Source organism: Cavia porcellus, unplaced genomic scaffold (assembly GCF_034190915.1).
Source record: "Cavia porcellus strain 051 isolate PalLab524CR breed Dunkin Hartley unplaced genomic scaffold, mCavPor4.1 scaffold_7, whole genome shotgun sequence".
NCBI lineage: Eukaryota > Metazoa > Chordata > Mammalia > Rodentia > Caviidae > Cavia > Cavia porcellus.
Window position 1 is genome coordinate 16,312,305 of NW_026947490.1, and position 13,681 is coordinate 16,325,985.

At 37.9% G+C, this 13,681-nt stretch overlaps 1 protein-coding gene and 1 long non-coding RNA gene across 15 annotated transcripts in view; one reads left to right on the forward strand and one right to left on the reverse strand.

Moving 5' to 3' along the window:
- The window catches only part of LOC106027109 (uncharacterized), a 45,629-nt gene extending 40,276 nt beyond the window's left edge, over positions 1 to 5,353 (forward strand). For all 7 annotated transcript variants that reach the window (XR_010048470.1, XR_010048473.1, XR_010048469.1 and 4 more), the window contains one exon: positions 5,153 to 5,353. This is a non-coding gene — a long non-coding RNA (uncharacterized LOC106027109). The remainder of the gene's footprint in view (positions 1 to 5,152) is intronic.
- Positions 797 to 13,113, reverse strand: LOC134476663 (zinc finger protein 30 homolog). 8 transcript variants are annotated; one of them, XM_063252141.1, is made up of 6 exons: positions 12,957 to 13,113; positions 12,685 to 12,826; positions 9,834 to 9,919; positions 7,680 to 7,806; positions 6,847 to 6,939; positions 797 to 3,431 (listed from the first exon to the last, which is right to left on the reverse strand). In XM_063252141.1, the coding sequence occupies exons 3-6, from the start codon at positions 9,840 to 9,842 to the stop codon at positions 2,065 to 2,067; spliced, it is 1,596 nt and encodes a 531-aa protein (XP_063108211.1). In that variant the 5' UTR covers positions 9,843 to 9,919; positions 12,685 to 12,826; positions 12,957 to 13,113; the 3' UTR covers positions 797 to 2,064. The 8 variants fall into 8 exon arrangements, with proteins under 8 accessions (XP_063108211.1, XP_063108209.1, XP_063108210.1 ...); XM_063252139.1 differs by having other exon boundaries at positions 6,847 to 6,942; XM_063252140.1 differs by having other exon boundaries at positions 6,847 to 6,942; positions 12,979 to 13,077.
- Between the last annotated feature and the right edge of the window lie 568 nt (positions 13,114 to 13,681).

Here is a 13,681-nt window from a genome sequence, read left to right on the forward strand (position 1 = left end):
AGTTCGATCCCTGGTACCGATAAAAAGAGAGAGAAAAAAAAAACAAAAAATTTGAGCCTAATCTGGGCAATTTAGTATATTAGTGACTCTGTCATATGCACACACACACACACAAATTAACAACCTAGGGATGTAGCTGAAGTGCAAAGGCCCCAAGTTCAGTCCCCAGTATGGTAAAACAAAATTTGCAGGCAGTTAAAATCTAATTGATCTGGTAAATATTTGAAAAAATGAATTTTATAGTGAATGAAAAGAGATGAAATACAAACTCACCCTTAGTCTTTTTTAAATTGAGGAGTAATTTATATAAAGTTGATTAAGTATTACATATACATCTCAACGGTTATTTTCATAGGTAGCCACCACACACAGGTCAAGATAAAGATGCCAGAATACTTTCTTATGCCCCATCTACTCAAACTGACTTCACCCAGAAATGACTATTATTTAGATTTCCAGCCCCATAAATTACTAGTTTAGGATAATTTTGAACATTTGAAAGTGATCAGTGTTTTTATTTTGTTGTACTGGTTTTCTGAGACAGGGTCTCACTATGTAGTTTAGGCTGGCTGTGAACTATGTAGCTCAGACTGATCTCAAACTCACAGGGATCCTCCTGGTTCAGCTACTTGGGTACTGATAGTACAGATGTGTGCCACCACACCTGGCAGTGAATGTAACGTGATGATATGTGCCCACACTGCAAGTATATAGTACCTCAATTTTAAGTACTCAACAAGCTTAGAGTGACCTCATATAAAAGTGTAGGTCTAACCCATTAATTTCCACACATAGATATGGTAATTGCTTTCTTTTATTGATTCTTGAAACATATGAAGTGCTTACAATGGGACAGGTATCATAATGCAGTGTTAAGAGGTAAACAAATAGTCTGAACAGTCCCACATACATCAAAAGATAATTAAGATACCAATGTGTAGAGCATTGGCAACTTCCACAAAAAAAAAAAATTCTTTTTTGAGACAAGGTCTCACTAGGTAACCCAGACTGGCTGTGAATTTACAGTAATCCTCCTGCCTCAACCTTCCAAGTGCTGGGATTACAGGAGTGGACCACCATACCTGGCTTACAAATTTTAATATACAGACATTTTAAAAAGTCATTTGCTTCAAACTGGTTATAATTTAGTAGTTAATTTTATTTTTAGAAGAACACTAAGAAAATTTTCAAATACATAAAAATTCATTTAAAAAAATCAAGAAACAAATAAAAATCATGTGTTCAACACTCAGTTTGCCATCACTTTGCCACTTATTTACCTTCACTTTTCTTTTGCAAGAGCATTTTAAAGGATATTCTAGATATCACATTATCTTCTGTGAATGTACTTGAGAATTTATGTCTAACACAGATATTTTTCACATAACTACAGTACTATTATCCATACCTAACAAAGTTTCTTAATATTACCTAATACTTTCAATGTTCCCATTTCCTCAATTGTTGGAAAAATATCTTATTTTAAATGTTCGTTCAACTCATGATCTAATTAAGAACCACTCTTTCATGGCATTTGATAGATATGTTTCTTAAAAATTCCACTTTCTTTTTTGCAATGTCATTGTATTCACTGAGAAAGCATTTTATTTGTCTTGTAGAACTACTTACATTTCAGATTTGTCATGTCATGTCATTTTTTTTCCATTTCTTAATTTTTTTGAACTGGAATTAGATGTTCAGGCTAAATTCAGATTCAATACTCTGGCAAGATGCGTACCCTGTAACATTAGGAGGCACATATCATCTTATGGTCCTAGCTTCACGAGGTTGAGTGACACATGGGTTCAGATGTTGCTAGCCTGATCTACTCACTAGAAGTTCAAGTTAATCTTTCACTCAAGACATTAATCTCTATGGAGAATTGTCCCTACTTACATTACTATAATGTGTTTTTTCTAGTAGAGTTTTCCAATTCTACAATATTTTTCTGCAATCATTTGCTAGAATTCTCTATAAAAACCTTCACATTACCAATTGCTGGTTGCTAGTAAATACAGTTTATACAGGAAACACAGGCTAAATGATATTCCTTTTATTTAATTATTAAGTTACACTATGAATTCGCTGATGGTAAGTAAGGTGTGAATGCTGTCTAAATGCCTTCTTACATTCTTCACATTTGTAAGGCTTCTCGCCAGAATGAATCCTCTGGTGTTGAATAAGCGAGGAACGAAGTCTAAAGGCCTTCCCACATTCCTTACAGTCATAGGGTTTCTCACCAGTATGAATGCTCTGGTGCTGAGTTAGTTGTGAGAGCAGTCTAAATGTCTTCTCACATTCTTTACATTTATAGGGTTTCTCACCAAAATGAATGCTCTGATGTTGAGTAAGTTGTGAGAACAGCCTAAAGGCCTTCCCACATTCCTTACAGTCATAAGGTTTCTCTCCAATATGAATACCTTGATGGGAAATAAGTTCTGAGTAACGACGAAAGAATTTCTGACATTCCTTACACTCATATGGCTTCTCACCACTATGGATTCGCTGGTGGAGAGTTAGATGATAGCCACGACTAAAGGTCTTCCCACATTCCTTACAATCATAGGGCTTCTCACCAGTGTGGATTCTCTGATGGAGAGTAAGTTGCTGCCGCACTCGAAAGGCCTTTCCACACTCCTTACAGTCATAGGGTTTCTCACCAGTGTGCAGTTTGTGATGGATTCGAAGGCCAGTACTACACAAGAAAGCCTGACCACATTCCTTACACTCATAGCACTTCTCAGCAATATTAAGCCTCTGATGTCGAGTAAGGTGTGCGTACTGTCTAAAGGTCTTGCCACATTCCTTACACTCATAGGGTTTCTCACCAGTGTGAATCCTTTGGTGGAGATTAAGTTGTCCTCGTACCCTAAAGGCCTTCCCACATTCTTTACATACATATGGCTTCTCACCAACATGAATTCTTTGATGTACACGAAGATCTGAGCTACACATAAAAATCTTTCCACATTTTTTACACTCATAAAGTTTGTCAGATGTATGAATTCTTTGATGTCGACTAAGATGGGCACACTGTCTAAAGGTTTTTCCACATTCTTTACATTCATAGGGTTTCTCACCAGTATGGATTCTCTGATGGAAAGTAAGTTGTTGGCGTACTCTAAAAGCTTTCCCACAATCCACACATTCATAGGGTTTTTCTTTCTTTTGATTTTTCAGATATAAAGCAATCGATGAGAATTCTCTATAAGTGGCTATTTTTTCAGGGGTACTTTTTGTCACTTGCCTGAAGTATACCTTGTAGGGACTCTCTTGTCCCTCAAACATTTTATATTCACAATCTTTTCTGAAAAAAGAGTCTTCGAACCCACAACTTCTAACTCTTTCCATTATTTCCCACTGAGATAAATTGATTTCATAGAAGTCCTTTTCTTCAAATAACTTTTTAGTGTCACATCTGGATCCCAAATCTGAAAGAAAACAAGACAAACATGATATTTGGGGCCTGACATTTTGAGGAACTACTGATTCAGTGCCTGTTTGACCTTAAATAAATCTGCTTCCAAATCCTGGGTATCATTTTGGTGTTTCTGTATACATTGCAAGGGGAAAGACACCCAGAGACACACAGAGAGAGAGAAAAACAAAGAGAGACAGAGACAGAGACTTAAAAATGTTAAAACTCTCAAACTGCAGAATTGCACTTCTGAAAATCAATAACAGTCAAAGACTGAATTCCAATGAAATAATGAATAATCTTCCCATTCTGTTATTTTGCTGCCTCTTTCACCAGAGTCAGAGACTACAGAAAGAAAAATATGTATTCTCAGCAGGTCATGGTGGTGCAGGCCTATAATCCCAGCACTCAAGAGGCTGAGGCAAAAGGACTGCTGTAAGTTCAAGGCCAGCCTAGGCGAGAAAGTGAATACAAAATCAGCCTAAACTGCATACTGAAAACTTGTCTCAAAAAAGACAAAAAAAAAATTATTCTCACCTTCAGCACACTATCCAATCAACCTGTCTGAATCTTTATCAGTCCATGATTTTCCTTTATAAGTTGGTCCCATTCAATTCACTATATACTAAAAATCACTACTTACAAAACTATCCTTTCTACTTCATCAATTTCCTTCTTTTTGAAATAATTTTCTTGAGCCTATAAACATGTTCTAATATCTTACATCTTCAAATATATTCCCTGTATTCCATGCCTGCTTCCCTTTTATGTCAAAATTCCTCCAAAGAAGTGGCTTTAGATGCTTGATCAGACTTAGGACAAATTTCATTGGCAAAGTTACTTCATAGTTGACACTGTTCTTTCATTGCAAAAACAATGTCTGATTGTCTTTTCTTTGTGATGCTATCAGCGTTGGCATTCCAATAGTTCTTTTTTTTTTTTTTTTTTTTTTTTGTCTTTTTCTTTTTCTTTTTTTATCGGTACCAGGGATTGAATTTACGACCACACACTTGCAAGGCAGGTGCTTATGCCGCTGAGCTAAATCCCCAGCCCCTTTAATAGTTCTTTATGGGTTCCCAAATGGTAATATCTGAATTCCATCATTCCTTCTTCATTTAGTCACTGAATACTTTTATTAAAAGGAGACCTACTTCAATCTATCTGATAATATGGTTTCTTATAAGAAGGCTAAATAAATGTTTCTTTTCCTTTAAAATTTGTTTCTCAAATAACTTAGTTCTATACCAGATTCCAGTGGTAAACAATTTGTTGTTAGGAAGTTAGGGTGTAGCTCAGGGATACAGTACCTGCTTTGCATGTGAAAGGTCCTGGGCTTAATTCCCAGCACTACTCTCTAAAGGAGAAAATTATGGAATCAAGTAATTTATGCTGTGTAACATATTGCAGTTATTCAGTATATTAATGGTAAAACAGTCCCATTTTTGGCCACTGGGATCTTCTTTAAATTGGTTCCTCTTCTACCCAAAATTACCCCATTCACTCATTCTAATTCTCCTTCTCATTACCTTATTCACTTTTCTTCATAATACTTAATCCTTTTGTAATATTTATTTTTGTTTTGACAACCTTCTCCCAACTTTTCCTTTTTATGTTTATTTATACATTTAGCTATTAATATATCCACTTATATCATTTAATGGGCTTATTATTCAAAACATTATGCTTTACTAAAAAGAATATTTAATGTGATTTGCATTACTTCTTTTGTTTAAGCTTCCTGTTTTCTGCCAGTTCTACACATTTTGAAAGAAGGAGTTTGTTTATAAGATTGTGGTTCCCTGGCTTTGGAGAGTTGAGAAGAGAGCACTGCTTCCATGCACATCTCCATCTTCCTAGAGCCACAACTCAGGGTGCTTGGACTTCCATTATACATGTGTGCTTTGTATAAATAAATATTTGTAATTTTACACTGAAGATGGAATAAGCTTCTCACTGTATATATTTTACTTTACAAATTTAAAAACTATAATCCTTTATATATCTGTTTTTGGAAAGCTGTAAGTTTTATGGCAAACAATTAGTATTGTGAACTTTTTATGATCCTCAGAAGTATATAAAAATCTTATTAATCCCTTTATTCTTTTACTTCCTTAACTCTGGATATACCAAAAACAAGTCTTTACTTTCTTTGTTTTATCATTATAAAAATAAAATATTTTGCTAGTTAAAAAGTGTGGTTCCTCTTTCTATAATCTATTGCAGTATAAATGTATGCAGAATAGATTTGTACATCTACTATAAACTGAAAGAAAGAAAAACTACACAGGAAATTAAGCTGCTAAAGGCTCCTTTAACCAGTCAGGAGTAAATACAAAAAGGAAACATCGAAGAGAGGAGAAAGTTTCTGATTTTCATTAGCATATGAAAATACAACAAAATACAGTCAGTTACAAAAATCTTAGCTAACAGTTTCAGGTTTTCAGCTGATAATATAGTCTATAGACAAAGAATCCTATCTAAAGCAGCTCATTAGACTCAGATCTCTCTTGGATCTGCTGAATTGATATCTGCATATAGGATTGCACTGTGGCTCAGTCGCAGGCCACTTGCCAAGGGAGGCCCTGGGTTCCATACCTAACACCACAAAGCAACACAAAATGAAACTAGAGCCTGCATTTTAACATGATCCCCACATGGTTTGTATGTACCATAGAATTTTACTGAGAAACTTTTTTTGGGGGGGTCTTCTTTGAGACAGAGTCTTGCTATGTAGTTTAGGCTGGCCTTGAGCACACACTGTAACCCAGGCAGGTCTCAAACTCACAATGATCCTCCTGCCTCAGCCTCCCAAGTGCTGGGACTATAGGAGTGCGCCACCATGCCTGGCTCTGAGAAACATTATTTTACAATCTATTTCAGGGGATATTGGCACTTGTGCAGCTAATGCAAATAGACAGATCATGTAGATGAATTTCCCAATACTTAGTAAACCATTTACTTGTTTTGTCGTGCTGGAGATTGAATATAGGGCCTTGACTGTGCAAGGCAAATGCTCTACCACTGAGCTATACCACCAATCCATTTACTGGTTTACTTGCTTACTGTATGAATCTCCTACTACAACATCAACTGAATGGAAAGAAGGCAATGAAGAAAAGTATATGTAAAAGTTGGAATACAAAAGATGAACTAGAAAAAAACTAGATCCAAAATGCAGGAAAAATGATTATCATTACGAAAAAAGTTTTCCCCTATTGAAAGGGGAGGGAACTATGAGAAAGAAGAAACAAGTAGTGCATAGAAGCAGATGAAATCTCTTTGGTGACTCAGCCTGAAAAGGTCTATGTTTTTTTTCCAAGTTTCAGATCTCATCTTCACAATCAACATCTTAGGGTTGTGTTTCCTCTCAACCAGGAGGTGTACACCATGCCACAGCAGTTTACCTCTGTCTGACTAGATTTGCTTACCTAGACTCCATCTTTTCTCATCCTGCATAAGCATCCAGGGCTCTTTCCCCTGTTCCAATAAGGTAATCACATGTGGTTTGGTAATAGAACATCCTGCTTGAAAGAAAAGTAGATAGTAAAGAAAAAAATTATTTGATCAAGTCTCTTGAACTAAGAAGGAGCAGGATTGAAAAATATTCAAATTAATTTTAGGATCATAAGGAAAAACAAGAACCAAGATGTAGATCTTATTTAATTTAAACTCCTATAGGCTCTCCTTTGAGAGAAAATAATAGTTTGGCATACAGGATTCAAATCCTACCTCTCATATCTGAGTGACTAGGATAAATAATTTCATCTCTGTGCCTGTTTTCTGTTTCTTGCCAGGATATTTGTTTAGTCTTAAATGTGTATTTCTCATATCCCACACTTTTAATCACAAAGCAGTTAAAAGAGAATATGTCTGTTTTAAGAAACTGAATAGGTCCACTTGAGTTTTAATTAACCCAGTTTCATATACATTGTATATGTTCTTAAGTGGTAAGCAGGGTCAGAATCTCTCTTGCTAGTCTTACTGTAGGCAGGTCCATGAATAACATGGACTGTTGCTAGCAGTGTGATTCCAGACTGCTTTGCAGTAATCTTGCTGTGTCTAAGAATTTATACTAAGGGATCAATATAGAGATAATAAGAAACAAAGGAAGATGTAAAGCACACTGAATTACAGTGGGAAATGAAAATGCTTTAATAGAGATATCTGTTCCCAAACCACAAAGAGATATTCAGACAGTTTTTAGAAAGCCTTGATACTTAGTTTTACAAACTTCTAAATTGTTTGATACAAATAAGCTTACCTAGTGACACCAAGTTGCTATAGTTCTCTAATACTACATCTCTGTACAAATCTCTCTGATAGGAGTTCAGGCATTCCCACTCTTCCTGAGAAAAGTCTACAGTCACATCTCTAAACATCACCAAATCCTGAAATGACAAACACATGTATTATTCATAAGGTGAAGGAAAACAACTTTAAGATGGTAAAAGGGTCTTAAATACATATGCTCATTTTATATATCAAATAATCAGGCTGATGCTAGAAACCTGCAATGTCTGTAAGTGGGAATAAGGAAGTAAGTGTGACTGAAACAACACACGTGTTCCTGAAAATTTCTACTGCATGCCTGAAATCTCAGCATTCTGGGAAGCTGGCAGGTCTGAGTATAGCTTGGGCAATTTAATGAATTAGTGAGACCATGTCTCAAAATTTTGAAAAGTTAAAAAGCAGCTGAGGAGCACAGCTCAGCAAGAAAGCCCTGGACTCAATCTTTGCTACTTAAAAAAAGATAACACACACACACCAGAGACTAGTAAATGTTTTCTACAAGGGGGCAATACTAAGCTTTGCATGTGACATATAGTCTCTGCTACATTTTCTTCTTCTTTTTAAACAAGTTTCTTAAAATGTCATTTGCTTTCACAAAAGCAGACTTTGACTAATGGGCCAAACGTGTAGTAACTGTAGTTTGCAAACACTGCTATAGCCAAACCTTCTTATATATTATGTGATACCTAATTTTATTTCTTTTCAGACATGTTCAGGTGATTATCAGAAACTCCCTGTTAACTGAAGTAACAGAATACTGCTTGCAAAGGACCTAAACATTTATCAATAAATATAACTTATTCTATCTTCTTTTCCTTTAAGGACTAGAAAAAAATTGATGGAATTTCTCCCCTGAATGAACAGTAAAATCTCTATTTTGAAAAAGTTTGCATAAAGTTAAAGAATTTCTTTTGGACTTAGCTGTCCTTATATTATATCATTATCATTTTTCTTTATTATAACAAACCATTTATTGAATATTTTAACATGCCATAGAGTAGTCCACTTTTGGGACATGTTAGATTACAAAGCAGTTATATTTAGATATTACTACACTTTAAAATATTTAAATTACATTTCAAATTTAAAAGAAATTCTAAAACTACAATGTCGAACATGTTAGCTTACAAATGTAGTTATTGAGCACTCAACTTGTGACCAGTCCAAATTCAGATGTGCTAGAACATATAAATGAAATTGGGTTTATTTATACCAGATAGTGAAGAGTTTAGGAAGAAAAGAATGCAAAATATCTCAGTGATTTTTATATTAATTATACATTTTAAATGATATTTTGGTTATTTTGGTTTAAATGAAACATTACAATTAGCTAGTTTCTTTTTACTATTTTATGACTACTAAAATATGTAAGATTATGTATATACCTTGCATATTATTCTATACTTTAAAACTTTTTGAGTACTAGAAAATTTTTAATTACATATGTAGCTCATATTACAATTCTTTTTGGCAGTGCTACTCACGGTATTCTCTAAATCTAAGAATCTCAGATTACATATTACCCTCTAGACAATTTTTGCTCCAACTCTGCTCCAAACAACAGACAGGAGATACTGACAGACTGTTAGCTGGGTGTGGTGGTGCACGCCTGTAATCCAAGCACTCCAGAGAATGAGGCAGGAGGAGCACCATGAGGTAAGCCTGGGTTATACAGTGAGTTCAAGGCTAGCCTTAGCTACATAATGAGACCCTGTCCTAGAAAACAAAAACCAAAAATCTTGGTCAGTGTGCACACAACCACAAAGGGAGAACAGAGGGGCACACAGGAAGCACCTGGTGAGTCAGGCTTACTCCCTCACTGGAATAGGAGAGACTTGGAAGCAGCTGTTGAGGTGGGGCTCTGCCAGGAAGTTTCAGAATAGTAAGTGAGAATGTTCACATAAGCTATTAAAAAAAGCCACAGAATTTTATTTTGTAAGACAAAGTTTCTATATGTTATCCAGGCTGACCTTGACTTGCTGCGCAGCCCAGGTTGGTCTTGAAATCACCATCCTCCCACTGCTGCTTCCCTAGTCATGGGATTACAAACATGCGCCACCAATTCCAGCACAAAGATAGAATTTTAAGTAGACATAGACTTTTAAATAGACAGCAACTAACTTACATGAGCCATGATTTTAAAGTTGCAACAACTGGCCAGTATTCCTTAAGATTCATTTACTAAAGTAGCAGAGTCCACACAAGCCAGAGCTGGGGGAAGAATATAAAGTCATCAGAACAGAATTGCCTCAGAGCCTCTAAATGTTAAAAAACTTTTATATAATACATCTCCACTTCTCCATGCAATCATGACTCCCAAAACATAGATAAGTTATGAGAGGTTAGGATGTAGATGAGACAAACATCTGTCCTCTCCAAAACTCTAGGAAAACCAGCTGCAGGGGAACTAGACACACAGCAGAGAATCTCTTGCATCAAAGCACAAGCTCAGCCACATAGCAGAAGAGCTTCTAATTAGTCTCTGTCTCTGACACATAGAACAGGTCTCTGGACCTGACAAGGCACTGTGTAAACCTGTCCTGAGCAGATCCACCCTCCATTCCCATCTTTCCAGTTTAGAAGAGGATACACCCTTTACACCAGAACTTCCTTCCTGGAAGAACAGCTTCCCAATCTTGAAGTTACAAAAAGCCCAGTCAAAAATTTCCCAAACTTTTTCATGAGTTGGATCACCTGGAAATATTCATATATGCTGATACCTAGCCTCCACACCAACCACTATGATTTAGTTAGTATAGTATATAATCTTGAAATGATTTTAAAGGCCACCTTAGGTTTTTATAAAATCTCCCTTTGGATAAGGCTGAGACATTTTCAGCTAAATGGATGTACCTTGAGGGCATTCTCTTAAGTGAAATCAATTGGACCACGTGTAAATACCTTATTGTTTCTCTGGTGAGAGAAACCAAAAGTGGAAATAAGGACCAAAATGTGTAACAGATATTGTGAAATATAAAGCAAATGTTTAAATAGGAAGGGAACTAGGGAGTGGGGAGGGGGAAAAGAAAGAAGGGGAAAAATGATGGGAAAAGAAGGAAAAAAGGAAACAAAGATTTTGTAAATAAGTAGAGGAAAGGAAATTGAAGGGAGGATAGGCGAAAGGGGGAAAAAATCAAGTTGTGTCATGTACAGCTACACATTCCCTATGATGAGTGTCATCATTATGTATACATAAGATATACCAATAAACATAACTTAAAATAAAGCAAATTTAAAAATAAGCTTGTTAGTCAAACTTCAGTGAGCATCAGAATCACCTGAAGAGCTAGATAAGCAGACTGTTGGCTCTACTGCTACAGACCAGTGTTCAGGAGGCTGGGGACTAGATTTCAGGTCTTGGATTTCCAAAAAGTTTCTAGATGACACTGCTACTCTTTTTTTTTTTTTTTTTTTTTTTTTTTTTTTGTCTTTTTCCTTTTTTTTCTATCAGTACCAGGGATCGAACTCACGACTGCCTGCTTACAAGGCAGGTGCTTATGCCGCTGAGCTAAATCCCCAGCCCCGACACTGCTACTCTTGTATTCAGTGACATACTTTGAAAACCGTCTGCACAGATCTTGTCCAGCAGCCTTTATCATGACAAAACTGCAGCCGCACAATGGATCTCAGTGTGGGTCTCAGCTTAGCTACCATCCTAGAATGCTCTGAGCTCACTGCTCACTATTTTCCCATCAACGACCATCAATACTGTCTGCATGTCTGCATGATCACAATTACTACATTTACAAATATATGCAAAACTTCTGAATATAATCTTGAGATTTTTGTTGCCCCAAAAGCCCATAAACAGCATTCAAAGACTTCACATTATGAATCCCTGTCCTGCTTCACTTGAGCTTTTGGCCCATTTTCCTTTTTACAAGAACTCATCACAATTAACTTCACGTTTTCATTGCCCTTGGGAATATGGAAAGCTGATAGAGATGACTAAGCATTATCATGTAATAGCAATAGCTACTATTAAATAATTATGGACTGTGTGCCAAGTACTCCTAGCGCTTTACAGATATTAACTCATGAGATCTTCACAATCACCCAATGAAGTATACACTATCAATTCTGTAATCATAGTATATACGCTTACACTACAGAAAATGAAGCTCAGAAAATATAACCCAAAGTCAGACTTCAGTGCCATGCAAATCCTCTTAATCTAGGCCTAATACTCTTAACCACATTACACCTCTCTCAGTCCATCCAAAGATACAACCAAATTAATTCATGCTGCCAAACCGCATGCTGTATCTGGCTGGTACCAAAACCTTCACTAGTGAATGCCCTGTAGACACTGTTATTCCAGAGTTACTAAGATATCTAACACCCACACTAGTCCTAACAAATCATAACCAAAAACAAACTATGAACACCAACCTTCCACAGCTATTTCTCTATCATCAAAATCCTTAGAACAAAATATACAGCAAATGCCTAATTATAAAACTGCATGAAGAGGACAATAGAAAGAGGAATCTCCTAGTTAGGTTCCTTGCCATTAAATACGCAAGAGAAATCTTCAGCTCTGACCCAATGAACAGACCATTCGTAAGAGTTTTCAAGGGAAGGAAATCAAATAATTCCATGAGGAAATCAAATGCATTTCACAGAAATAAAGAAGCAGCACAAACTCAAGCAACCTGGTCTTTTAGATGAGCATCAGTGACTGGCTTCACTTTAACAAGGGCCCTTTTCTTGGCGACCAGCAAAACTAGGGATGCAGAGGGAGTTCATAACACCTCAAGATTTCCTGAAAGTCAAAAACAGCTCTCCTCGTTTCTCTGGCCCTGGCTAACCTCCACACTCATGCATGAAAGCAAATGAGGAGGCGAAGGGAGAACTGCAACCACCCGCGCGCGTCTGGAATCCCAGCTCTAGATACCCTATCAGCCGTGGGCGTCCCTCTGTCCAGCTGGAACAGACCAGCGGGTGCTCCCGGCCCCCAGAGACCTTTCCCGAACCTGTGTCCTAGTTTTCGCAGGGGACCTCCATTGTGGGGTTCCTCTTGAGTTCCCTCTCGCGCTTTAAAACCAGGCCCAGGTGGCAGACGGGAGACAGAGGTGCGCGGAGCCTCGGGGTCTCCCACAGCACAGTAGGCCGCACCTACAAAAGGGGGCGAAACCGTTACTGTCACACAAACCACCACTCAACCCCTCGGTCTGAGAGTCAACAGACCCTGGCCTGTCCCGGACTCCTTTGTTTAGATTAACAACCACACCCGAGGCTGGCTCACCCGGCCTTAGCCTTCACTCAACTTCAAAGATGCCCAGCGCCGGACTCCACAGCACCAGGATTCTATTGAACGCCCATTTGGTCGGGAGTGCGCAGGCGCACACGCGGGGCGCAGGGCGGAGCCAAATCCGGGGCTGCCTGGAGCTGGGAGGGGGAGTGGAGCCAGCACCGGCCTGGAAGGGAGGCGGGGCAGAGCGGGCTGTAGGGGAGCCTGATGTCCAGTGCCTCAAGCCTATAGAGGGAACTCCCGGAGTGACCGATAATCTTGAGGAAAACTCCAGTCTGCACTCTTGTGAGAACTACAGTTTCAAAGCAGAAAGCTGTATATTCCGGGTTTTTCTCGTTAGGTGCTCCAGTTATATGCACCGCCCCTCTAAGGCACCTATGGATTCTGTCCAGAGTACGCAGGCGCGCGAGGGGGCTGGGGGGGATCCCCGGGAACCAGCGCTATCGGGCCTGATGAGAGACTTACAGGCCTGCGTCAACCCTAGGAATGAGGGAAATTTGGCGCTAGGACCCCGGGTTGGGCTGGAGTGGCCAGATCTTTAGGTCTGGAGTGATGACCCTGGCGGTGGTCACCGAAGCGTTGCTAACATTGTTCTTTTGAATAAGGTGCTATTATTTAGACTTAGCCACTGTACAGTTACCATAGTCACCTTTGTAGTTATGTTTTGTGGGAAGATACATCACCACTATATAAATGTCCCGTACCTCATCAAACTTTTA

Bases quoted from the DNA above. Each gene is read 5' to 3' on its own strand.
- LOC134476663 (XM_063252137.1), bottom strand. From the start codon at position 7,824: ATGTGTTTGTCATTTCAGGATTTGGTGATGTTTAGAGATGTGACTGTA. The intron at 6,943-7,679 runs GTAAGCTTATTT...TTTTCTTTCAAG, and splicing joins TAGCAACTTGGTGTCACTAG to CAGGATGTTCTATTACCAAA. The intron at 3,432-6,846 runs GTAAGCAAATCT...GTTTTCTTTCAG, and splicing joins TGAGAAAAGATGGAGTCTAG to ATTTGGGATCCAGATGTGAC.